General features: G+C 42.9%; 1 protein-coding gene across 1 annotated transcript in view; it reads right to left on the reverse strand.

The window, feature by feature from the left end:
* LOC109510088 (disintegrin and metalloproteinase domain-containing protein 12-like) overlaps positions 1–23982 on the reverse strand; it is a 76138-nt gene that overhangs the window by 3355 nt on the left and 48801 nt on the right. The window contains exons 4-19 of the mRNA XM_019860150.1: positions 20701–20779; positions 19964–20040; positions 18691–18880; positions 18023–18088; positions 17345–17416; positions 17046–17215; positions 16025–16109; positions 14711–14859; positions 9010–9187; positions 5848–5937; positions 4188–4383; positions 3976–4084; positions 2745–2943; positions 2197–2274; positions 668–776; positions 267–405 (exon numbers count right to left, since the gene is read on the reverse strand). Of these exons, the coding sequence (XP_019715709.1) occupies positions 267–405; positions 668–776; positions 2197–2274; positions 2745–2943; positions 3976–4084; positions 4188–4383; positions 5848–5937; positions 9010–9187; positions 14711–14859; positions 16025–16109; positions 17046–17215; positions 17345–17416; positions 18023–18088; positions 18691–18880; positions 19964–20040; positions 20701–20779 (1986 nt within the window). The remainder of the gene's footprint in view (positions 1–266; positions 406–667; positions 777–2196; positions 2275–2744; positions 2944–3975; positions 4085–4187; positions 4384–5847; positions 5938–9009; positions 9188–14710; positions 14860–16024; positions 16110–17045; positions 17216–17344; positions 17417–18022; positions 18089–18690; positions 18881–19963; positions 20041–20700; positions 20780–23982) is intronic.

Raw genomic sequence — 23982 nt, forward strand, 5'->3', positions numbered from 1 at the left:
TGTCAATGTAGCTCTATTATGGGAAATGCAACTTTTTTTTTTGAAGCAACAGTAGGTAATAAAGGTGAGCTGTTTTTAATATTTATTTATTTATTGCTTAATGGCTGCTTTACAAACAATATTCTTAAAATAAATAAATAAATAAAGGAAATTTGCTTCAACTATGTTGCACTGCTAGGACTGACATGCGCAGCACCAAAGCGAAGGCTGCGGAGTCCAGTACCATGATCGGAAAACTGTCTCGCGTGTGATTTTTGTGGGCTGACCTGAGCTTTTCCAAAGTGCTCTTCCTGTGGGTGAAGAGCAGTCGCAGCAGCGTCTTCCTCTTGAGGAGAACGAGGCCGCTGGCCAGCAGCAGGCCGCTGGCGGCCACCAGGACGGCCACGGTGACCAACGCGCTGTCGGCTGGCACCACATACAAGACGCGCATTAATGCACACACATCTACGGCCACACGACGACCAGAGGACATGCGCAGAGAGCGTAAAGGGCGAGTCATCATTTCAAAATGAGTCACTTTTTTTTTTAGGACAACGGCGCGGTGTAATTTACCGCCGAGGCCAATGGGAGTTGTGTTATTCCAAGAAATTCAGAGCGCAACAGCCAAGGAAAGAGTTGTGACACATAACAGCTGTGGTTCAGCAGTGAAATCATTGCGAGAGGCTACCTGCCAATCTCGTCGGCCCGCTGTCGATGCTTCCGCCGAAGCCGGCCCCCTCGCAGAACGGGGGCGCCCAGTGCGCTTCGCAGTGGCAGTTCTTCTTGTTGTTGCACACCTGCAACGGTGGATGATAATGTCATGTTATACAGTGAAGTAATATTCTGAATTAGCCACGTTGAATTAGCACCATTTTGTTTGTTAGTTAAGTTTATCACTTCCGTTTGACTTTTAATTGATTATGCGTTCCCAAAATTAAAACATCCAATCGATAACATTTAGAAATATAGTAACAGTAAGTTATGAACAACTCATGCTACCAAAGTAGCAGCTATGGCTAACACCAGCTCATGCTAGCTTAGTCTTGCTAGCGCTGCTATTTTGTTGAAGCCGCAAGCACTTTGGCTGGCAATTTTTCACAGCTACGGCCTTTCATACAACGGTGTTGACAACCTGCCAACATCAGGGTGCCATGGCAGACCACTTTGTGTCGTTCACAACAATGTAAGATTAAAATAAATAAGCTCTGAGTGAACACGTGGCTGTGAGAGAGGGGGGGCTTCCCAAAGATTCCCAAGTGAACTGTCATTGTGACGTTGGGAGGAGGAGCAGGGAGGTGACTGAGGGGGAGTCGCACAGCTGCACACCGGATGGTCGCTGGATGTTAGCGAGGCTAAGAGGCGCAACGAGGGAGGTTTGATGAGGGGGCAGCTTGATATCTTCATGATGGTGGGGAATGTTCCCTCCGGAGCCAAACGAAACACGCCTCCTCCCACAGCTGATGTCAAGCGAACGCTAACAAGACTTGGTATATATTGTATGTTTGGATTTTTTTTTTTTTTTGGTAATATTTTATTTTTTATGAATAATAAGTCTACAAAACTCTATTCTTAATGCCGTTTTTTTTTTCTTTAGCTCGAAAATATTAGCCACCAAGCTAGTATGGAAGAAGGCGGCATCGTTATATCGACTGATGGCTGCCGGTACTCCATAAACATAATTTTTTTTTTTTAAAAAGTGGAACTATGTTTAACGATATTTTTGATACTTAACAGAAGATTATCATTGATGTTGATCAACAGCATGTTCAAGTAAAGGGAAATGTAGGAATAATTCTACAGGTGTTTCTACGATAATGAAATAATATCGTTGCCGCCCCTAAAAATCATGACGATAAACTTCGGGGACAAGCTAAAGGAGGCTCTTTAGTGACTAAAATATGACGAGACGTTTTCATTGACGAGACAAAAACGTTAGCTGGTGGTCTGTCAGAAGTCCGAAATGCATGCTGACCAAAGTCCTCTTACTACACAACTTACGGCTTTTGATAAACTTTGTCTTGATCTGATTCTGAGAACCCATTCAAACAAGCAAAAGACCAAAAAAGAAGCGTATGAAGTTGGAATGTCAAGTCAACATGCTTTTAATTAGCCAAGTAGCTGCGGTGATTAAACGGATAACTTGCTCAAGAGTCAATTAGAGTGTAAGACAGGCTGCGGCGCCATTAAATATTGAGTCGGCCGCTACTTTGTACTCACCCCACGTCCGTTGCACTTTCCCGAGCACTTGTGCACGCCGAAGACGCTGATGTTCTGACACTGGCGATTCAAACACACCTGCCAACAGGGGGAACGCAGAGTGAAGCACCATGGTGAGCTTCACTAACTCGAGTGAACCCCCTGCTACGTGCACATTTAGCATTCACACAATGAATGCGCTTGGAGCCCATGTGTTGCTGTTCCATGTGTGTGCAAGCAGCGGCTGTGGCCGCCGTGGCCAGTTGGGGGCAGTGTAAGACAGACAGATGAATACACTATTTAGTGAGACGTCTCAACTCATCAGTACGGCATTAACACGTTGATCTATAGCGAGGATGAAGGCTGTATGACTGCGCTGCACGTTTGTGTTCAATCTGTTTCTTAAAGTCGTTACAGCACTGCGACGCACATGCTATTTAGCGTTAGCATTAAGATAGCAGACTAAAAGGCCGAACTACGTGATTTTTTTAATCATACATGGTGGAATTGTCTTCATCTGGGTGTGGCATTAAATTAATATATTTTTTTTGCATTTTGCGATAACTCACCCTCCCGTCTCCGCACTTGGTGCCAGCCAGAACTAGACCCGGATCGGGCATGTCGTCCCCAAGGTAAACGTGCGTCCCTCGACACAGGATGCGGCCGCCCTCTTGAAGCGGGATGTTGGTTTCGATGGAAACGGCGTTGGTGCCAATCACTGGCCGGTTGGCGCCGCCCTGGCACTGGATTTTACCACACTTTGCATCCCTGGATAGGACAACAAAAGCACAGGAAACATAAGAAAAATCAGACAACATTGACGCAGTGAAGCACATAGAGGGCCTGTCAGCCACAGAATAATGAAAGACTGCTTGGCTGTAGTGTGGTGGTGGTGGTTGTTGTTGTTTTTTAAAGAGTTTAAATATACCTGTCCACATGAAGAACAAAAGAAAACATTTTTTTACTCGAGGCTATTTTAGCCAATCAGAGGCCTCAAGAAAGTCATTATCAGAAAAGCCACGGTTGAGAAAAAAGGATTCATACCTGTGAACTTATTAAATGTTCGATTAAATAAAATAAAATAAAAAAAAGCATGATAAAAAATATTTTCTAATGTTTGATACAATTACTATTATGTATATATTTTATATTTCATCATTTTTATCTGATATATTATTTAATCATATTTTTTATAATGCTGGAAAATGACATTGAGCGCCTAAAATAAAATTAATCATGACGACGAATATTTACATCAAAATGCTAAAGACTTTGGGACACAATCTTTTTTTTTTGTCTTCCCCTTAAAAATATAATTTGGACTCTCATTAAGGCTATTAGCGAATCCAACCAAGAATAAAAGCATGAAACGATGCATGAATACTCAATTAGCTGTCTGAATCATTGATGGTTTTGCTGGCCTATTGCCTCCATAATGACGATTGCTAATGACACCGATTAAGCTCATCGTTACATTTTCCTTGAAAACAGCATTTAAATGAACAGCAACAATACGGGGCAGAGAAGGTCCCCTATTAAGCTCCAGGAAGAGTCGTTCTTCCCACAGATCAGAGAGAACCCATGCTTGGGAGGATTGCCGTATTTTCTGCTTGTATGTATTGCTGCTCCACGGGCGTTAAAGTAGCAGTTGTTTGAAAGTCCCTTTTAATTTTAGAATCACTAATTTTCCATATTCACAATCACAAAGCATTATTATTCTTCAAATGAATTTCCTCGATGAATAACTTGAGGATCGCCCAGCCCTGCTCGAACCCTTGCCGTGCAGCTGCAGAGCCCCACCTCGCATCGCATTTGGCAAAAGAGCCTTTGGAATCCTTCCCGCAGTTCCCGTAAGGGTCCCCCGCCGAGTTGACTCGCTCAAAGCAGATCCCCGGCGCTGGCTTGGCTCCTGCGCACAGGGCGGCACGGGTTCAAACATAAACGACACAAAGAGGGCCGTTCAGTGGCTAACGTAGAAGAAGAAAAAGAAGAGAAAAAAAACGAGAAGAGACCTGGACCCCACAGGGTGATGCACTGCTGCTCGTGGGTCTGGCAGATGCCGTTGTAGCAGTATCCCTCCACGGCGTGGCAGGCGTGGCCGTCGTGGAGGTAAACGTTGGCCGGGCAATGGGGGTCGGCGCCCGTGCAGAATTCGGGCAGGTCACAAGAGTTGCCGGACTCACGACACATGGTGCCCGCCGGTTTGAGCTGGAAAAATCAATCAAAACATCACAGCTTTGGATGTGAGACTTGAGACGGCTTTGGGATTTCATCGTCATTAATTTTCATTCCGTTATAACTTCTTGTGTGAAGAGCTAGTTTAACTAAAAATGGTTAGTTTTGGTGTTAGTTTTAGTTTTTTTGTTTTTCTTTTTTTTAATATCTGGAGTAGTTGTTGAGTGCAAGTTCAGAGAAAAAGTATCGTGTAATCAAGTAACGTAAACTACAATCCTCAGACCACTGTATTTGACCTTCCTTCCTTCTTTATGGACACACAGCAATACTGAAATGAAGACATTTAAAATGAACACCGAAAGCTCATGTATATTAATTGACAAAGGCGAAAATGAAGAAAATCCTCGCTATAATTATTAGTTGTAGTTATATGAACATAAGTTGTAGTTTCAGTGAGTTTTTTTTCAAGCATTTTCATTTTATTTCATTCATGATTTATTATTTTTTTTATTTTAGTTTTTTGGGGGGGTTTACTTTGCATTAACTTGAATGACTTTGGTGCTTGGCAAATTAGACTCGTACTTCTTTCGTGACGTTATAAAAAAATATGATCTAAAATTGCCTACATATGCCACAAGATGGCAGCAAAGCAATACTTTTGAATCAATGAATCTCAACTCACTCCGACATGTAGTTCCTTGACACCCAAGATGTCACAAGATGGCGGTAACACATTGCTTTTGTCCATATGAATCTCCTCAACTCACTTTTACATAGTTCCTTGGCACTAAGACGCCACGAGATGGTGACAAAGCAACATTTTTACGACTTTTGCATGAGCACAAAAACAGCAGATGGGGGAGGAAAAAAAACAAAAACAAAAAAACAACAGTGAATTATATATTTGAACATTTTGTGTTGGCATTTCCATTCTGGCCCCAAAGCCTCAAATGATAAAAAATTGGTATGTGTGCACTCGGCTTTCGACGGCAGCATTTGTCAATGTCGTGAGCGGAATCGTCACCTGGCAATCGTCGCAACATTGTCCGTGGGCGCACACGGCGTCTCCTTTCAGCGTACACGTGGTGGCGTTGCAGCATGGATTCAAACATTCCTTTGGAGAGGAAGCGGAGAGACAACCAGTTGAAAGAAACCGCATCAAAGAGACAATATCAGCAGTCCGACTCCCACAAGATGGCGGTAACGCATTGCTTTTGTCCTTATGAATCTCCTCAACTCACGTTTACATAGTTCCTTGGCACTAAGACGCCACGAGATGGTGACAAAGCAACATTTTTACGGCTTTGGCATGAGCACAAAAACAGCAAATGGGGAAGGAAAAAAAACAAAACAACAACAGCGAATTATTTATTTGAACGTGTTGTGTTGGCATTTCCATTCTGGCCCCAAAGCCTCAAATGATAAAAATTGGTATGTGTGCACTCGGCTTTCGACAGCAGCATTTGTCAATGTCAAGCTCGTGAGCAGAAGCATCACCTGGCAGTCGTCGCAACATTGTCCGTGGGCGCACACGGCGTCTCCTTTCAGCGTACACGTGGTGGCGTTGCAGCATGGATTCAAACATTCCTTTGGAGAGGAAGCGGAGAGACAACCAGTTGAAAGAAACCGCATCAAAGAGACAATATCAGCAGTCCGACTCCAAATATGAATTCATGGCTGATTTGCCGCAGGTGGTTCGCAATGCCACAATTGCCCGTGGAAGTTTCAGATGTTCTAGTAGGCTTTTCCTGACGCTGTTCCGTCGAAATATTAATCTAGGTGAAACAGGTCCATACGTAAAAAAAGGTTGTGACCGCTGTGTTCAGAAGGATGTGGACCCGATCTCCGTTCTGGAGGACTGAGAGAAAAGCTGGCATTGCCGATCAGAGTCTCTTGGGACTCGCGGAGCACTCGTCAGCTTTGAAGAAGACCTAAATTGGGAGCGCAGACCTCCCTCTGGAGATCTTCAAAGCGTGATGTGACATAAACTGACTTGGCCCATGGTGGACAAGACTTTTTTGAGGCAGAGAAAGAATCTCCACGGTGACAAGACCACTCCCCCCCCCACAAGGAGAACCCGAGGGGGGGAGTAAAAAAACCCCGAGGCGATTTTTATCTTTTATTAGATGCCAAAACACATCAGCTTTATTTCCTCGAGTAAGTCACGCATTGCACCATCACGCAAAAGAATTTAACTCGCTTTAGTGGTCTCGGCGCGGTTGTTTGGTGGGTCTCGGAGGTAACGGAGAGAAGCGCTGCACGTCTGACAGCTGAGCGGAGATGGACTGTTTATCTCCCGGCCCCGACAGAAGCTTTTTTGTTTACAGAGGACACAAAAGTCGGCTTTCATCTCCTCGTATGAGTGCGCCTGCACATCAAACAAGCAGCGACATTATGCACAAATGACACCGCAACCTGAAGGTCGACAATTTTTCACAAAGGAAATACAGCGGGACTTTGACTTGACGTTTACTTAAAACAAACCACTTCCATATGCTGCGTCTCAGTTGTGTAGCACCTCAAAAATAACTAAAAAACATAACTCTCCAAGTACCACCATAATGATCAAATACAGTCACAACAACAAAAAAAAAGGGGACGGTTTTATTCCTAATAAGTACATTTAATATTATTCCACATCACTCTTACATTATGCACAGTTTGAACATAAACACCGCACTTACATATGGAGGAAAAAAATATTTAATGATTCAATGAAAATAAAAGCTGAATAAAAACTCAACCGAAATTAATCTTTCTAAACAAAATGTTTAAATGAATTGTATTGTTCTGAAAAGTTAAACGCAACTGAACTGTACGTGACAAAAGTATGGCAAAACAGTTAAGCCACTGTAATACTCTGCAGAGACGGAAGTTGGAAGGATTTAATTAAGTGATTGTTTTGCGTACCACTAGAGGGAGCCTGCGTACCACTAATGATGCCACACAGAGAATCGCAGCTGTTTGTCAAAAAATGCGAAGAAGTCAAACATATTTAAAAAAGAAAAAAAAAAACGGAATAAAACTCAGCTATGCATTATTGGTATCAAGGCAAAATTTTTCTTTTTTTTTTCAATTAAAAAATATGTCTGATTGCTGTGATACCTTGTAAAATTCAAATATTAAATTAAAATAAAGCATCACATTTTCACAACAATTTTTTTACATTAAAAAAAAGTCTGACATTATTATTCTATATTTGGACAAACCAATTAGAGCAAAACTTCTGCCTATAAGAAGATTTTATAATCATCATATGCTAATCTTTGAATGCCTTAATTCCTGTGAACAGCACTGAATGCCATTTGGAGGTGTTTCTAATATTCGGCCTCTTACGCCAGCAAAGGAAGAATCCCAAGGGCATTTCTGGACACCCGTTTCTTGACTGAATAATGCATGAATGCTAATGACCAGCGGCCGTGTGTCTTTGGAGGTACGGATCGAAATTAGAATTGTTCAGCCTTGAGGGAGGCCCGCGCTCTACATTTGAGAAGAAAAAAAAAAAGGCAGCGATGATCAATCATCGACTGAAGCCTTTGTTATGCAACATGTGACTGAGTCGCCTTCCTGAGAGACGAGCGGCTGCAGTCATGCGTCGACAAGGTGCCCCGCAGTGTGTTTAAGTCCGTGTGACTGTGTGTGTATGAGATGGATTCACTCATCAGCTCAAGCTCGTGTGGTGGCGACAAAGGCAGAGGAAAGTTTATTTCAGCCTGGACCCGATCAAACTTTCTCTTTTTGTCACACCGCCGGAGAGCAACTTGATGAATGGGCCTGTGACTGGGAAATGACAGCAGTGTGATAGCCTGTCACACCAGTGACTGAGCACCAGGCGGCGGGGCTCGCATAGGGTGCCGTGGAAGGAAAATACTTGGAAACGACAGCTTGCATGGATAGCTCTGTTTTTAGATGTTTGTTAAAAAAAAAAAAACATTTACCTCGAGTCACAATAAAAGTGTGAAGGTGAGGGGAAATGGCAAAATTGACATGACGCATTCAAAGTCTGAGATGATGTAAGACATGCTAACTTCTGTTAGCTGATTTATGGCATCTGTCATTAGATGATAGCAAGAAGCTAATGGACTTAATGGACGTTAGACCAAATTATATGGCTTGTGTTCATACTTCTATACGGTTATCCAAAGTTTTATTATAATATGTATAAAATATTTGAACCTCTCTTTTACTTGTGTGAAAGTTTGTGTGTGTGTGTAACTATCATCTACGTTCATTTCCTTTAGCCTATCAAAGACAATTCACATGTTGTGTTAGCATTAAGCTAGCAGACTTTTATTAAATAGCTTTTTAGCAGTTTGGTGTTAAAGCATACAATGTGTGTGTGTGTGTGTGTGTGTGTGTGTGTGTGTGTGTGTGTGTGTGTGTGTGTGTGTGTAACTGTATCATTTCTGTTCATTTCCATTAGCCGATCAAAGACGATTGACATTTTGTGTTAGCGTTAAGCTAGCAGACTTTTATTAAATAGCTTGGTTCGCCAGTTTGGGGTTAAAGCATACAATGTTTGACTCTCTTTTGCTTTACTTGTCAATTTTGCCATCCACGTGAACTATGAGTGACAAAAAGTAAAATGTCTCTGATTCCTTCAGGACATGACATGGTCACCGACAATCATGTTCGTAGATGGACGCCCCTTGTCCTTACCTCGGGCTCCCCGCAGTCACACTCCTCCCCTTCCTCCACGTAGCCGTTGCCGCACTTCTGGCCCCCGTAGAGCACCTTGACCTCGGGCATGTTGTCCAGACACATGCCCACGCCTTTCTCCAGACTGGCTGCAAGGTCCTTCTTGCTGCACGTGCTGAACACCGTGGGGAAGGGATACCTAGCGGGAGCAGAGGTGGCAACAAAGTTGATGACAGTCAAGGAGTCAAAAAAAAAAAAAAAAAGATGTGCGTGGAAAGGTAAATATTTTTTATCTCTTCAAAATTCTGATTATTATTAAATCTTTTATTAATATCATATTTCCACGTTCACGATTAGCCATTGCTAATTGTGGAAGGGTAGATATTTTTGGCCTTCAATAAATCAGAGAACTCTCTGATTTGATACTGAATTGGCAAAGGGAACATTGTGATGCATCGATTAACCGGTATTTTTGCTCAGGACATGTCATGTCTAATATAAAATATTTCCCTTGTGTCATTGCATGGAATTTTTGTACCAAACAACCATGCTGAACTGAATTTTGTCAGGCCCGATGTAACATTTGGTGGTGTGAGCCGAACAAAGACTTCTAAGTTTCCACGAACATTTGTTTATTTGAGCACACCCGACCGAGTCCATGCCCCCCCCCCCAAAAAAAAGTTAGACATAGCCTTATCTAATAGAAAAAAAGTGCTTCACTCCCACTTTGTGACATCTCGAGGCAATTACAAAACAACTAACACATACACTATAATGTGCGGTATTTTCTGTTTTTTTTTTTTTTTTTTTGTGTGTTCAGATATGTTTACGGTGTTTGTTTTTCTTTTTTAAAGTACAGCACTGGTCAACCAACCGTTGTTGAAGAAGTACACCCTTCCTAAAAATGCATCCTAAGATGTGCTCCGTTTGGAGTGGCTCCAGATCGAACGTGTTTGTTTTGACAGCTGAGGCCACCGGCTAGAGAAAACGAGCCAAGCAGAAAGTGTCGACTTCCTTGAATAATATTGGCTCGAAGCCCCGCAGCGTCTCCAGGTGTATCGTTTGCCCGAGCGGAACTAATTTGGCTGAGCACAACAATTAGTCGCCGTTTAATTAACCAGCCCCCTTTTTCAGTCGCAGAGAGAATAAAACACGGATGAAGATATGATCTCACACCTTAGGAAGGGTTGGCGGGCGAAGGTTCCGTTGCACCATCCGGCTTTCGTTCTGCTTTATTGATCCAGATGCGAGGATTGCTTTGAAATGCTCATCAAGCGAGAAGAAAAATGCTAATCGACGGCCGCTTTGGGATTTTTCAGTGAGTGGCTTTTTTATTTATTTATTTAAATATCGCAGTTTGACTAGATGGATTCAGTCTATGAAACATTATCGAACCAAATCATTAAAATTCTGCTTTCACTGCAACGAATGGTGTTCCGACGATTAAGTCATTACTTTAAAAGCCAATAATCTAGGCCAACGTGCTAATTCAACAGATCGTAACTGTATACTGAAAAAAAAAATCGCATTTGGAATCGCAATTGAAATGTTGAGGGTGAAAAAAAAAAAAAAAAAAATCGAACTCTCTTTCAGTTGTGGTGGCGCTATTGAAGACACCGACCATGAAGCCCTTCCTCGAGTTTCACCTCCTCAAGTTCAGCCTCCGAGAAGCCGAGTTTCTTCCTTTCCCTCATCACTATAATTCACCCTTCACGTAGCATTGATCAGCGTGGCTCATTTGTATTCCTGTTTGGCTTCACATTGACCGAATATTGTTGCCGTGGAGAGGGCGGGATTTGAGAATGAGCCACAGCACACTTTTACAAGTGGACTGTGACTTATCAAGGTAAGATTTCCTGCCGTTGGCGGTTTAATATAGGTCTGATTAAATGTGTACCAAAACCTTCAACTAAAGTGCAAGTGGCACCTGTACGCATTGGTTGTTTTGTATGCATCCCTCGATGCCCAAAATATTATTCTAAAACCTATACACCGCACACCCGCCGAATGTTCTGTATAGTTCTACATCTCGCCGATAAATGCACAAAACAGACGAGGGTGTGAGGTAAACGTTTGAAGAGAGGCAAAATAAAAGGGTCCTGTCACTTGATTGACGGCTTCAGGCTTGAGACGGATGAGAGTGAAAGTGGTTTCTCCCGGTGACTGTGCTGCGGAGTGACAAATATTTAGTCCCGGCTAACAAGATGAGACATGTCTGACCTTTAAGCAAATGTTAGGCTATGACACCATCGGGAGGTGTTGGTGATTAAAAGAAAGGACACGTTGTGCAAACACCGGGTTGTCTTCGGGGAATTATATCCATCATTTTGCTTAATCTCACTGTGACACAATTTGACAGCTTTTTGCACGGCTCGGCATAAGTAACGCACACCCTTTAAGTCGAGTAAATGTCTGCTCCTGTCATTATGTCTACGAATTCCTTCATCAAGGCCTGTCATGACGGTACACTCATTTCTTTCCTTTCTTTCTACTTCACGCAAATTCTAATGTCTTAATCACAATGTGAAATGAATTTTAAGTATGGGAGACACCACATATTACAGGGGGAAAACAAAAAAATCTGAAAGTGTGCTCTTACTGCAATTACAGTGTATCACTTAGTATCCGTTGAAGTACCGAGACTGACCTGTGAGGGGCAGCATGTACAAAGTGGGGGGGGATACAGACTGCCGGAAAACACAGGTTAGTTGTAGAAGAAGAAATAGAAGACGCTAGGTTAACTGTTAGCGCATATGGTAATTCCTTGTGGTCTTATTGTCATGTTTTTTTAGTGGATGACTGTTCCGAATGAGGATTTGCGATCAGAAATATGGAACATGTTGAACATTTAATTGTCATCTGTGACTGATTTCTGAGCTGATCAATAAGGAGGGAATGAACTACCCCAATTGGGCTTTATTTTAAATGTATTAATTTCAGTGTCACTTCCGGCCGTACGGAAGAAGGAAAACTCATTTGGGAATGGTTTACTTTATGACACTACTTAGTGAGTTTTTTTTTTTCCCAATCTTGCACAAAAATACTCCATTTCAAAACTAATATTAAAACTAACTAGCAAACCACATTTTTTAAAAATGACAAACTAATAAAAATGAACTGCCTCGGCTCAATTCGGTGTCGACCACACACATAGGGCTTTGCGATCGTAAATAGTGAACAGGTTTAACATCGACGATCGTCCACCCTTGTGTGTGTGTGTGTGTGTGTGTGTGGGGGGGGGGGGTCACTTTTAAGAAGTGTGACACCACAACCAAAGCGTCAAGAGAATATTGCAGGCATCCAACAATCACAGGAAAAAAAAAATTTCAAATTTGGTCCGATTATCACAGTGGGTGTACGCCGCTTAAGAGATAAATACAAGCCTAGCTTGCTCGCTAGACTCGTCGGCGCTGTGTGTCGAGGCCTAAAAGCGCCTTTCTGCGTGTCGCCGTTATCCTGATTTCAGCAGGCAGTGCCACCGATAATCACATCATTTGGATGCAAGACCGTCCTCTCCCCCGCGAGCAAGTTTTAAGTGTTTAAAAAAAAAGAAGAAACATCACCATGGTAAAAACAAAAAATGTGGGATGAGAACCAAACTTCAACATTTACTGTATGACCTCAGAGTCACAGATAAGCTCTTTAGAAAATAAAATTGAGCGAGCTCTGTTTTCTTTGAATAATTAATCAGCACAATGACTCACACTGCCGGGTTTAGATCATATCGTCATTCCCCCCCCCCGATTGCCCGCCACGACTGCACTTGTCCTGGTGATGAGGTAGACGTACATCAAACACGTCGCTACTACTTTATTGTCTGCCTGCTCAAAAGGTACTTTCAGTTCATCTGTGGCAATAATTGTTCGTCGTCGGGTAAATTATGTATTTTGCCGCATTTTTAAGTGATGTGGCCACAAGGCAAATGCTTCATCTCACGTTGTCTGTTGGCTGAAGTGCGTGAGTTGTGTTTGATGGCTTGGCTTGATTTTTCAGTAAACTCAAAGGATTAACTCACTTGTTTACACAGGAAATAATAATGGAAATAATCTGTTGCCATCATAATACTGCTGCAAAACACCTCCTTTGAATAGTTGTAGTTAAAAAACAAAAATTATCAGTGATCATCAGCATAAAATAAATAGAAATTACTAATGAAGTGGATAAATTAATCTTGAACATCACTTTTACCTTTACTGATGATTCTGGACTTTCTGTCATAGAGTTAAAAAAATGTAGTTCAAACAGCAATGCAAGCTTTCATTAAAAATTTAACGCTCCTGGTTTATAAATCCTACATCTGGTCAAAAGTAAGGCCTTCAAAATAAAAGCACTAGAGTAAAATATCACTTTCAAGACACTTTGGGCTCTATTGTGGCTAATATAGCAAATGCACTCACTTTTGTGAATCCAGGAAAGTATGGTGAAACGTTTTGTTATGCTCTATGCTTTTATTTTGAAGGTCTAACTTTTGAATCCACCTTGCTGTCTGTTATACATGTACACACACGTTTGTATGAACGCGCATCAATTTGGGCAAATGAACAGCCGATGAATGAAAACCAATACAGACGAAAAAAAATCCCGGCAAAAATCACGTGAAAACTAGGGCAGACCAAAAACGGAGGTTCCACTTTATTATAAAAGGTTGCTCCAATACAGTTCAAAGACCAACCGGAATTTTGCAGTCTGGCTCGTTTTGGCGGTGTAGCGGAATGCCGCCCGGGCAAAACTTCCAACAGGGGAGTTAAAAAAAAAAAATCAGTTTGCTGCCTCTGGACTACCTTATCAGCTTTGGTGTTTACTAACATGAGAGTCCATCGCTCTCGGCCACATTGTTATCTCAACAACCCAGGAGATGTGGGCGGAATACTGGTGCAGCTGCTTCACTCTCGGGCCACAGTGTGTGCGTGCGTGCGTGTGTGTGTGTGTGTGTGTGTGTGTGTGTGTGTGTGTGGCAGCCTTGCGATAAGCGCGATTACGCGATGTGAATCCGCAGCATCGATTACAAATGAAAATGAGCTAGTCTGACTCCATACATCTTGTTAAATGAGATAGATTAGGCATTTTTTCAAGAAATATAGCACAGATTATCAAGCAAGTCTTCTTGTCAAGCTATTTTCGGGGGTGATTGTATGCTACAAGGGATCCAGCCCTCATTCCACCTGATTTTCTTTTTTTGCTGAGCCAACGGCAAGTCTGGATTTTGTCACATGACAACCAATTACAGCGAGAAATTGTTTTGACGTCAGTTTCAGTGGACAGCAGGGGGCGGTGCTGGATCAAATGTGAGCCCCCTGAGATGGTTGTAAGCGAGTGGAATAATCTGCTTTATTCGTATGCCAAAATTTTACATTTTTGACTCGAGTTCGTTCCTCTTTCATACAGCACCTGTAGATTGTGTGTGTGTGTGTGTGTGGCGCTTGGCCACTATTCGCCCATCCCGCCCTCCCAAAAAAAAAAAGCCCCGTCCCACACGCTGCTTCCACAACTTCACTGAGTAACAACAGGATTCTTTGATGAAGAATGACATCTCTTTAAATAAATGCAAAATATTTTTTCAACTGCAGGGGCATCACAGTGGGGTTAGTGGTTAGCATGTATGCCTCGCAATTTTAGGGTTCTGGGTTTGAATCTTAGCTCTGGACTTTTTAGACTTTGCATGCTCTGCACATTCCCAAGGTGAGGTGAATTGGTTGTGGGGGAAAAAAGGATGACGTCTCACCCTGTGGAGGGCGTCATGATGCAACCGCCACGGTCCACCGTCATCCTGCAGCCGCAGCCGCGCTCGGGCGTGTCGTGATTCATGCCGAAATTGTGGCCCAGCTCGTGCGCCAACGTCACGGCCGCGCCCAGCGGGTTCTCGGAGTGATCCTATGAAAGGGATGCAAAAAAAAAGAATGAATACATTAAAAAATAACAAATAAAACAATCAAAAATGAAAATGTATGGCAAAAACAAAACAAAAGAATAACATACAATGTCCTATTAAGTTGAACTCTTCTCACAGTTCAATTGAAAAAGATGAGACGTGGTTACACAAAGTTCTGATGTTCTAGTAGGCTTTTCCTGACATTTTCCCCCCCTCATTTCATTTTCGAGGACTTCCAGTGAAACTTTCTCAGCACTCACATTCGAGCTGCCCGTTCCATTTGAGGTTCCATGCCAAACCCTCTTGAATATGAAAGTCTTACTTTGAGGCCACCCAGAAACCTTTTTAGGAGGTAGGGAAGGGGTCAATTTTTTTTTTTTTTTTTTTTACAGATTTACTTGCAAACACTGTACCTGATTTTGGTGGCTTTTTTTGTTGTTGAATCCCAATTGAAGGAAGTGTGATGTGGTTGCTTCCCAAAGGGCTAACAAAGGGACATGCAGGATAAGTACAATTTTGGTGGAGGCATTGTAGTTTGAAATAAACATTGAAAGTGTCAATGTTTTTTGGGGGGGGGTTCAAGAGTTGTTTTTCCTCTCTTGTGACTGGCCACTGATGACTTGGGTAGCCTTTTACTCTTCACGGCAGGCATCTGCCACAAGTAAAGTAACGGGGACAACAAACATCTGGAGAAGGCTCTGCCCGAAGAAGACACATCTATTAACGGGAGGGCAGGTCCATCTGGGCCGGTGGCTAATGGCATCGACCAGATAACCAATTTGCGATCTGGCACCACCGTCTCGCGGACGGACAGCCGGGACAACGCTGGCAGCTCATTTTTACCGGCTTGCGAAGAAAATACGTTGTGATTAGAATGAGGTCTGGCATTGGCTATTTATCATAAAAATGGAAATGTGTAGATGTTTTTTTTTTTTTTTTGGAGTGCGTAAAAAAACACAAACAAACACCTCAGCAAAAACCGAACGACCGAAAGACCGGCAAGGTCGTTATGCCGGCTGGCTGCAGGCCTTGTACGAAATAATATCATTTCATAAAGCGTGGTGTCAGGAATGTGCACGAATGCCCTCGTGGCAAAGAGTCAACACCTCTTTGGATGGATGCAACGCGACACGGAGGAAGAGAAGGCGGGAAGGCATCACGGCTCACCATGACGATGCCTCCAGACTGCTCTGCCGTGCACATGCTCATGATGGGCGCCATGCCGATGGTGGTGCCTTGGAAGTAGACCCCGCTGCCAAAGGATATAAGCGTTATGTCATCAGACATTTCAAAAGGGAGAGAATAGCTTGGCGGGGAGTCTTGAAATGTTGCATTCTGCAAAAAGCTTCTCTGTATGTGCGTAAATGTGAGCAAACATTTAGTGATTCATCCTGATCGGCATTACCCTCAAGGTGATCTTTCGGTGACTCAGAGAGCGCGAGAAAAGGCAAAAAGTCGTCAGGTTCTATTTGGTCTCTTTTACTCTGAGATGTCCTACCCACAGAAATGACAAGACCTAAATCTTATGGAATGTTTAAATCTCAATTTAAAACTTCATTTCTACACTCTTGTGTTGGTTAAACCACACCTGGCATGCACTCCATTGCATTTGTATTTTGGCCTGTTTTATTGCCGCTTCTCTTTCATTTTCGCTTGGCGGTGTGACGTGAATGTGGCTGGGAAAAAAATAGCTTAAAGGGTTATAGAACCACAACATAGTTGCTATTTAGCATTAGCATCAAGCTAGTGGACCGATGTGATTGTTTTGAATACACCAAGGATACACTTTGTTTTATCTGTAGTCTGTGTCCTCCCCACAGAAACTGGAACACCTAACTCTTGAGAAATGATTAAATCTCGATTTAAAAACTTCATTTCTACGCCCTTGTTTTGGTTAAACCTCACCTAGTATGAACCCCGTGACATTTGTATTTTGGCCTGTTTTGCTGCCGCTTCTCTTGCATTTTTATTGGGTGGTGTGTCTTGTATGTGGCTGGCAAAAGCTGGCTTAAAGGCTGATACCGCAACATAGTTAGCATTAAACATCATTTTAAATGTTCACTAATGCTGCTATTGGATTCCATCTTACTACACAGAGACCATTGTATACACTCATTCCATAAAGCACCATCTCCCGATTCCAATATCGAGTGTGCAAGTCAATCAATTGCCAAAACCGATCAAGCACCTTATGAGCTGAGCGTTGTCGTGAGGTTTCTGGGGCAGCAGCTTGACTTTGCGCCAGTCGAGGAACTCGTGAAGGGTGGCGAAGGGATCCTGCGTGACGGGACATTTGTCGTGGTCGCTCCACACCTCCAGACCCACCAAAGCCACGCGGATGTTCAGCGCTCGGTAAAACTGGACGGAAGAATGAGAAGAGGGCGGTGAGTAGCTTTTAATCTTTGAGGCGCTAACATAAAAGTAGCTATCTGTACGTAGTTAATGCGGCATTTGCTCGTATTTGTGTTGTGTCTATGCAATTTGTACCTTGTCCACATAATTGGCAATTTCCGCAAGTCTCTGTTTCACCTTCTCCACGTCACTACCCTGTTTTTGAAACTACACAAAGAGTGAGAATAAAAACAGACATTAGTGATAGGGAGACCTAAAATGTGTTGTTGATTTAAAAATATATAGATCATACAATACATTAAATCAGTGGGATGTGAGGACATCTATTAAATGAAGTAAATTAATGAAATACACGGAATCACATTTGCTGGAGAGGATCTGACAACGGAATAAAACACAATGCACGTCCCTCGCGTCCATTCTTGAGGGAAAACTTTGTCCAAGACATTGTGGTGAATGTGTGGGAATTGTTATCCATTCGTGCACCAGAGCATCTGTGAGGTCACATATTGTCAACTCTCTCTCCCGAGTTGCTCCCCGTTGTTGATGGGCTTGAGTCCTTTGGACTCGCTGACATTGGAAGAAGCGGGAGGAAACTCAGCGTAGATCTTGTTCCTGTTTGCTCGCTCACTCCGCTGGGGAGTCATTTCCTGTCAAGCCGCTGGCACCAAAGCACACAGCTTGTTGCACACTGACCTATATGTGCGGCTCCACTCTTAATGGATCCCCCCCCCCCCCCCCCCAATCCCACAACCCGTTTCCTGCTCTCGTCATTGTGGAGAAGATGAACGGAAGCGAGGCGGGTGGCTTTACCTCTCGGTTGTCCGCGACGATGATCAGCTCCACGTATTTGGTGGTCTTCTGCGCGTCCCTTTTGTGCTGAGGGTTTAAAAAAAAAAAAAAAAAATGATGTGGATTAGTTACCGTTACAGTTCTGAATATTAAAAAAAAATGTTTTTTTTCCCCCCAAACATGGTTCAATTCTGAAAATGTATCATCATCATCATCATCATCATCATTATTATCATTATTATTATTATTATTATTATTATTATTATTATTGTTGTTATCTTTGTAGCAGTAGTCGTACAAAGAGAAATGTTGAAATACCGCAATATTAATATAGGAAATAAAGCTGGTATTTTTTAATTGTTTATTTGAGGTTGCTTTTCAAAGTGGATGATTATTGAAGGCACGGATTCTATTTGACAAAACGGTCTTTCTTACTACATTTGAAGCCATTATACTTGCAACATACATAAGTGCATGTTACCTTGCGCTGCCTGTTTGTAAATATTTGCTCTCACATGGACATATGGCCGCGAGCGCCTGTTTTGGCCAAAACTCTCTGGAGGGAGCCCTCAATTTTTGGACTTGGATGACAAAGCCCCAGGGAACAACACTTCCTGGGAACGTCTCCAAAAGGCAGTTTGTACAAAACGTTTGCATCAACAAGGTGAGTACACAATTTGTCATCTCACCCTCGTGTGGAAGGCCCGGAAAGGGCTTTTAAGGTCGTTGTCCGGAGCCACGGAGGACATGTTGAAACCGTGACCGCAGTCGCCCGGGGTCAGACGCAGTTCCTCTGCTCGGTAGATGAAGTGGACGTCCGGGTCTTTGCCGGGCGCCGGTTCGATGACCAATGACTTATTTTCAAGCGCGATGAAGCCTCTGTAAAGAGCAGCGGGAACAAAAATATGAGGCAGCACAGAATTGCCCTGCTGCTACCACCATTTTTTTTAATGGATGCTTCCTCGGGTGCCCCAATTAAGTTTCATAGAAACTTCAGTCCGGGGTGCCCGATTATTCACGTCCGCATGATGGCTGTGAAAAAGCTCATTAAGAGCAACAAAACAAAAGACTTTCCCAAGGTTGGCAATTGCCTTCCCTTTCACCAAGCGTAAAAGCAAAATTCTTCTTGCAAGTGACATCCCATCTCGGCACAGAATAGTAACGCCTTTAACGATCTTACCGCCATCACGCCAAAGTGTGTTTAATTAAGCGGGACGGTGCAGAATTATTATTATTATTTTTTTTTTTTGCAGATGCCACAAATCGTAATATTTTAACTGCGGTTCCTCATTAGTGACATGAAGATGCCAATTAAGGCATAATTGAGGACAAACGATGAGCTGCGACATTCTCTTCTTCCAACAGCGGCGTAAAGTTCAAAGTGACATAAGGAAAAATGTTGAGCAGTGACTTTAGTGATCTGTTTTGTGGATGGACCAGACAGGACACGCATTGTGCAACACATTAAAAGGACCGATATGGGGAGCCCGGGAGCTGGAAATGCCAAACTTTGCCTCCTCTATATTGACTGATGACGTTCAAACGTCTACTTTGAGGTTTTGTTTTTAAGAGTGGATTTGTCGCATGCAAGATTTAAAAAAAAAAAAAAAGGAGTCACACTCAGGACTGTACTGTATTGTGTCATAAAGTAACTATTTGACCTTCATTTTCTTCTGGCCATACAGCAATACATTTAAAAGCAACACTCCCAAAACAAATACATAAATTACAAAAATATCAATCTAATTGACAAAAATGAATAAAAAGGACATTTTTGGTCTAATTCGAGATTTTTCGCTATATATATTTTTTTTGTTGTTGTTTTGTTTGATAATATCTCCTCCCCGCTACCCCCCAATTTATTTGTGTAATTTTGTTATTTTCCTTATGTATAATAAACTTTGCTGACACATTCCCTCCATCCTACGGCACCAAAGAATAAACAGTCGTCATATTTCTTACCGAAGGCCCGAGCAGGCGCTGAGGGTAACATCAGAGTTGGGATGCGCCTGCACTTCCCCTTGGTAGTAGCAGTTTTTCTAAAATAAAAAAAAAAAACATGCAAAGATATTAGCACAGTTACTATTGAAAAATAGTGGCGCCGTGACGTTCGACGAAGTGCCACTTGATCATATAGTCAAGCGAGGATGCATTCAGTTGCATTGTGGTCCGTTTTGATCCAACGTTATTGGAGGGGATGCTGCCTAGCACCATCGCATGGCACAGCTGGTGGAGCAGCAGCCAGGGGGTATCTTTCAACACCCAGATGCTGATGCAATGCCGTTCAATTACATGCCACGTCAAAATAGAACTGTGTGCTCACAGCTATAGGTGACCTACATTACGTCACCTTTGGCATATGAAAATACAATGTCGTAAAAAAAAAAACAAAAACATTTTGACTGAGTGTGATTTTTCTTTTCACTTGCAGCCAGGAATGGCTCAGCTGGTAAAATGGGATTCCATAATAAAACCCTGATGGCAACATTGGCTGGAAATAATTTTTTTTAAAAAAAAACAGAGCTTATCAACAAGTAGGCCACTGGATAAATGTCGTGCTCCGCTACGGCCACACGCTCCCACGCATCAGGTCACGTTTATAGTGATGAGATCATTCCGGTAAAAACAGGCTCATTCAAGTCCGATTGGCACGTCGTCGATGCATTTGTGTGTGGCGTTCGCTGCTTTTGGCGTCGTACCGTCGAGTTGTGCGCAGCGGTGAGAACGCATCCGTTGTTCTGGTAGTGCGTCTCCGTGTAATGGCTGGCGAAAAGACCCCTGTGAAAAAGAGACACGATGGGATTAGGAATGTGGAGAAGGAGATTCTTAGATGTTCAAGAGAAGATTCAGTGAGGGGATTTGTGAGGTGGGGGGTGGGGGGGCGGGGGGATTCTCTCATGCGAATGTCTGCCATGATTAGAACAGCATCTCTGTAGAGGTAATTATTTTGTGTGTGTGTGTGTGTGTGTGTGTGTGTGTGCCTGAGTGTGTGTGTGAGTGTGTGTGAGCCCCACCCTGTGCGTAGGCCAACTAGTGCAGCTGCATCACGTGGATGTCAGGCGGGATGATGTCAGTGTGCGTGTGCGCATGGTTTTGTGTGTGCATGTCTGTGTGTGTGTGTGTGTGTGTGTGTGTGTGTGTGTGTGTGTGTGTGTGTGTGTGTGCACGTGCATGATGTAGTACTAAAATATATTGATTTCCCAAGGCAAGTTACACTACAAAAAGACATTTGTCCAAAATTGCCATGTCAAAGCATGGAAAAAAAAAAGTCTGCCACCCCCCCCCCCAAAAAAACAAACAAAAACAAAAACAAAAAAAAAAACCCGTGACTTTTGCACAAGAATCATGTGAGACGTGCAGAAAGGGGATTTTCAGAATGCTAGTCTAAAAGGGAATCATGTCAACAAAACAGTGCCCGAACTTGCCGACAAAATATAACCCCGCCTCTTAAAGGCACATGCAAAAGTGTGTTTTAGGGTTCTTCCTTGATCGCAGGTTTTTAACGGTTTGCGGGTGATTCTGGAATGTATCGCCCACGATAAAGGGGGCGGACTGTAATATTAGTAACAGGTGCACTCTGCATAATGTAACATGACGATATCGCCATGAGGGCAAGCGGGGATGCGCGTCGCACTCCAGATTGGATTAGCGACACGTGCGCGGTAAATCCAAGCAAAAAGCTCCCGTGCTGCATGTTGGCAACATGTTTGGGGAAAGCCAGCTTAGATCCGAGTGGCATGACCATACATCGCGTATTAAAGCCGCCGCTTTTTGATCTCCTGGAAGCTGCCTGTAATCAAATACTTGGCGAAAGCACTCGAGTTGATGTTTACCCGATCACGGTTTTTGACGGGGCAGCACGGGATCCACCATTTTTCCATCTTGACATTCCAACTCTGCCCCGCCTCTTTCTCTCTCTCTCTACCCCTTCCTCCCATACACACACACAAACATGTCAATGCTCTCAAATAAAGGAAGCATTCCCGTTGTGGCCGAATATAAAAGAAAAATGTGGAGGTTCGCACTCGACTGCAACTAAGACGGGCACGAGCGAGGACGAGAGAAGAAGAGAACTCATGCACCGCAGTCCTGAGGATTTTGCTCTTTTCATTCCGTTTCTTTGTACGCCGCGAGAAAGTGAGGAGACGCTCGGCTGTGTGCAAATCAATTTGGAACCCGGCCGCATGTGGAAATAGAATTAGCGCTGTCGAGCCCACCTCTTCACTTGCTCTCTCTGCTCGTGTAATATTAGCAACAGCAGTCGTAAAAGTGGTCTTCTTCTTCCACATGGGGCCCTCCAGCAACTATGGTATAGAAAGGCTTTGGGTTGCACTGATGGTGAAGGGTGGTGGGTGGGTTGGGAGGGCGATTAAAAGAAAATCACCACAGTTAGCAGTTCCTCTTCAAAGGAAGCGTGCAGGGGAAGCCACGCTTCTTGCCAATGGTTTCATGCTCGAGGGGCTTTGCGCGGTGCTGAATTATTACGCGGAGTCACATGTACAGTATGTAAATGAGCCTGCGATCTGTGCTGGATGCTGTGCTGTCGGAAGAGATGGCAAAAGTACTCGCCCTGTACTTGAAGCCCCGTAAAAGTGAAAATAAATCGGATACACCACAGAGAAAAAACGGTGTTGTTCGCAGCCGTGCCAAATTTGAATCATTTCAAAAGACAAATTGCAAAGAATATGGAATGAGCAACAAAAAAACTATGATGTCGGCATTAATGTGCTTGAAACCGAGCCCTGCTGAAAAATGTCATTGTGAATCTTGTTGGCTCCACGTACGTTTTGATCCAAGTATCACAAATGCAAAATTAGTTAATAATGATGAAAAAAAAAAGTATACTTTTGTAATTTTGTTGTAAGTTTGTCTGCAGTCGATTGAGAATTTTCAAATTCTAGAATCTTGTGGGTTTTTTTTTTTAAAGGCTTTTATGTGACAACGCATTTGTTGCAAAACGTCCCTGGAATCGAAAACATCAAACAATTCTCTTGACGCTGGATGGGGAATATCTTGCTTGTCTGAATCAGTTCCCATCATTGTTAAAGGATTCATTTTCCTTCATGTCAAAAAAAAAAAAAAAAAAGTAACAAGCATATCGCGACAAGTTATTGGAGTTAAAAGTTCAGCTCTAGAGTGAAAATAAAGTCATCAAGTCAAGTGCCTAGAAAAGTATTTGAATTGCTTCCACTGACTGTTTTCAATACGTACTAATGTCAAAAAGTCCTTTGAACAGTTGTAACAAATCCAATAAGACAAATTCACGCTGACTTTTTGTCTGCGCATCCCAATGTCATTTCAGGTACAACGCAGCCAGCTATAAGGTCACGTGACTCACAAAAGAAGACGCATTTTCTACGGCGCTCTGTAATGAGTTTTTCTGCTGCGTCCATGTTGGTATGATCCCCAGCGCCTGCGAGTGTCCACAAATCTCCGCTGAGCATGAGCCGAGTGCATTGTTGGACTCATAGCCTTGACTGCTAAGCAATTATGGGGAAGAGATGGGGAGGCGGGGGAGGGGGGGGGCAGGAATATGTAAGGGAGCGACAGACTACTGTGGATAGCAAGTTGAAAGGTCAAGAATGGCAGCCCAACATTGCTGTGTTTGCAGTGTCGGTGTGGATGACATTGACATGATCCTCCTGGAGATGGTGATAAGCCGCAACCCCTTGGGGACAAGATTTGAGTCTTCCCGGACACTGACATTTTTTTTTGTATTTATTTATTTATTTCGTTTTATGATGTGAATTTTGTTCGGTCATTGAAAATGTATTTTGGGAAGACTCCCAGCTCCAACTCCAGCTCCCACTCTGACCCCGAACAGGATTAACAGGAAAGCATATACAGTAGGAAGGCTCATTTCCAGGCTGAACTGGAAGGAAATTTGAGAATCATTGATGGCCAAGTGAATTTTTTTTTTTTGATGCCTTCATGACTAACCTTCATGTCATTTTCTCTCTATTCTTTTTTTTTTTTAATCT

This window comes from Hippocampus comes, unplaced genomic scaffold, assembly GCF_001891065.2.
Source record: "Hippocampus comes isolate QL1 unplaced genomic scaffold, H_comes_QL1_v1.1 scaffold39, whole genome shotgun sequence".
Classification (NCBI taxonomy): domain Eukaryota; kingdom Metazoa; phylum Chordata; class Actinopteri; order Syngnathiformes; family Syngnathidae; genus Hippocampus; species Hippocampus comes.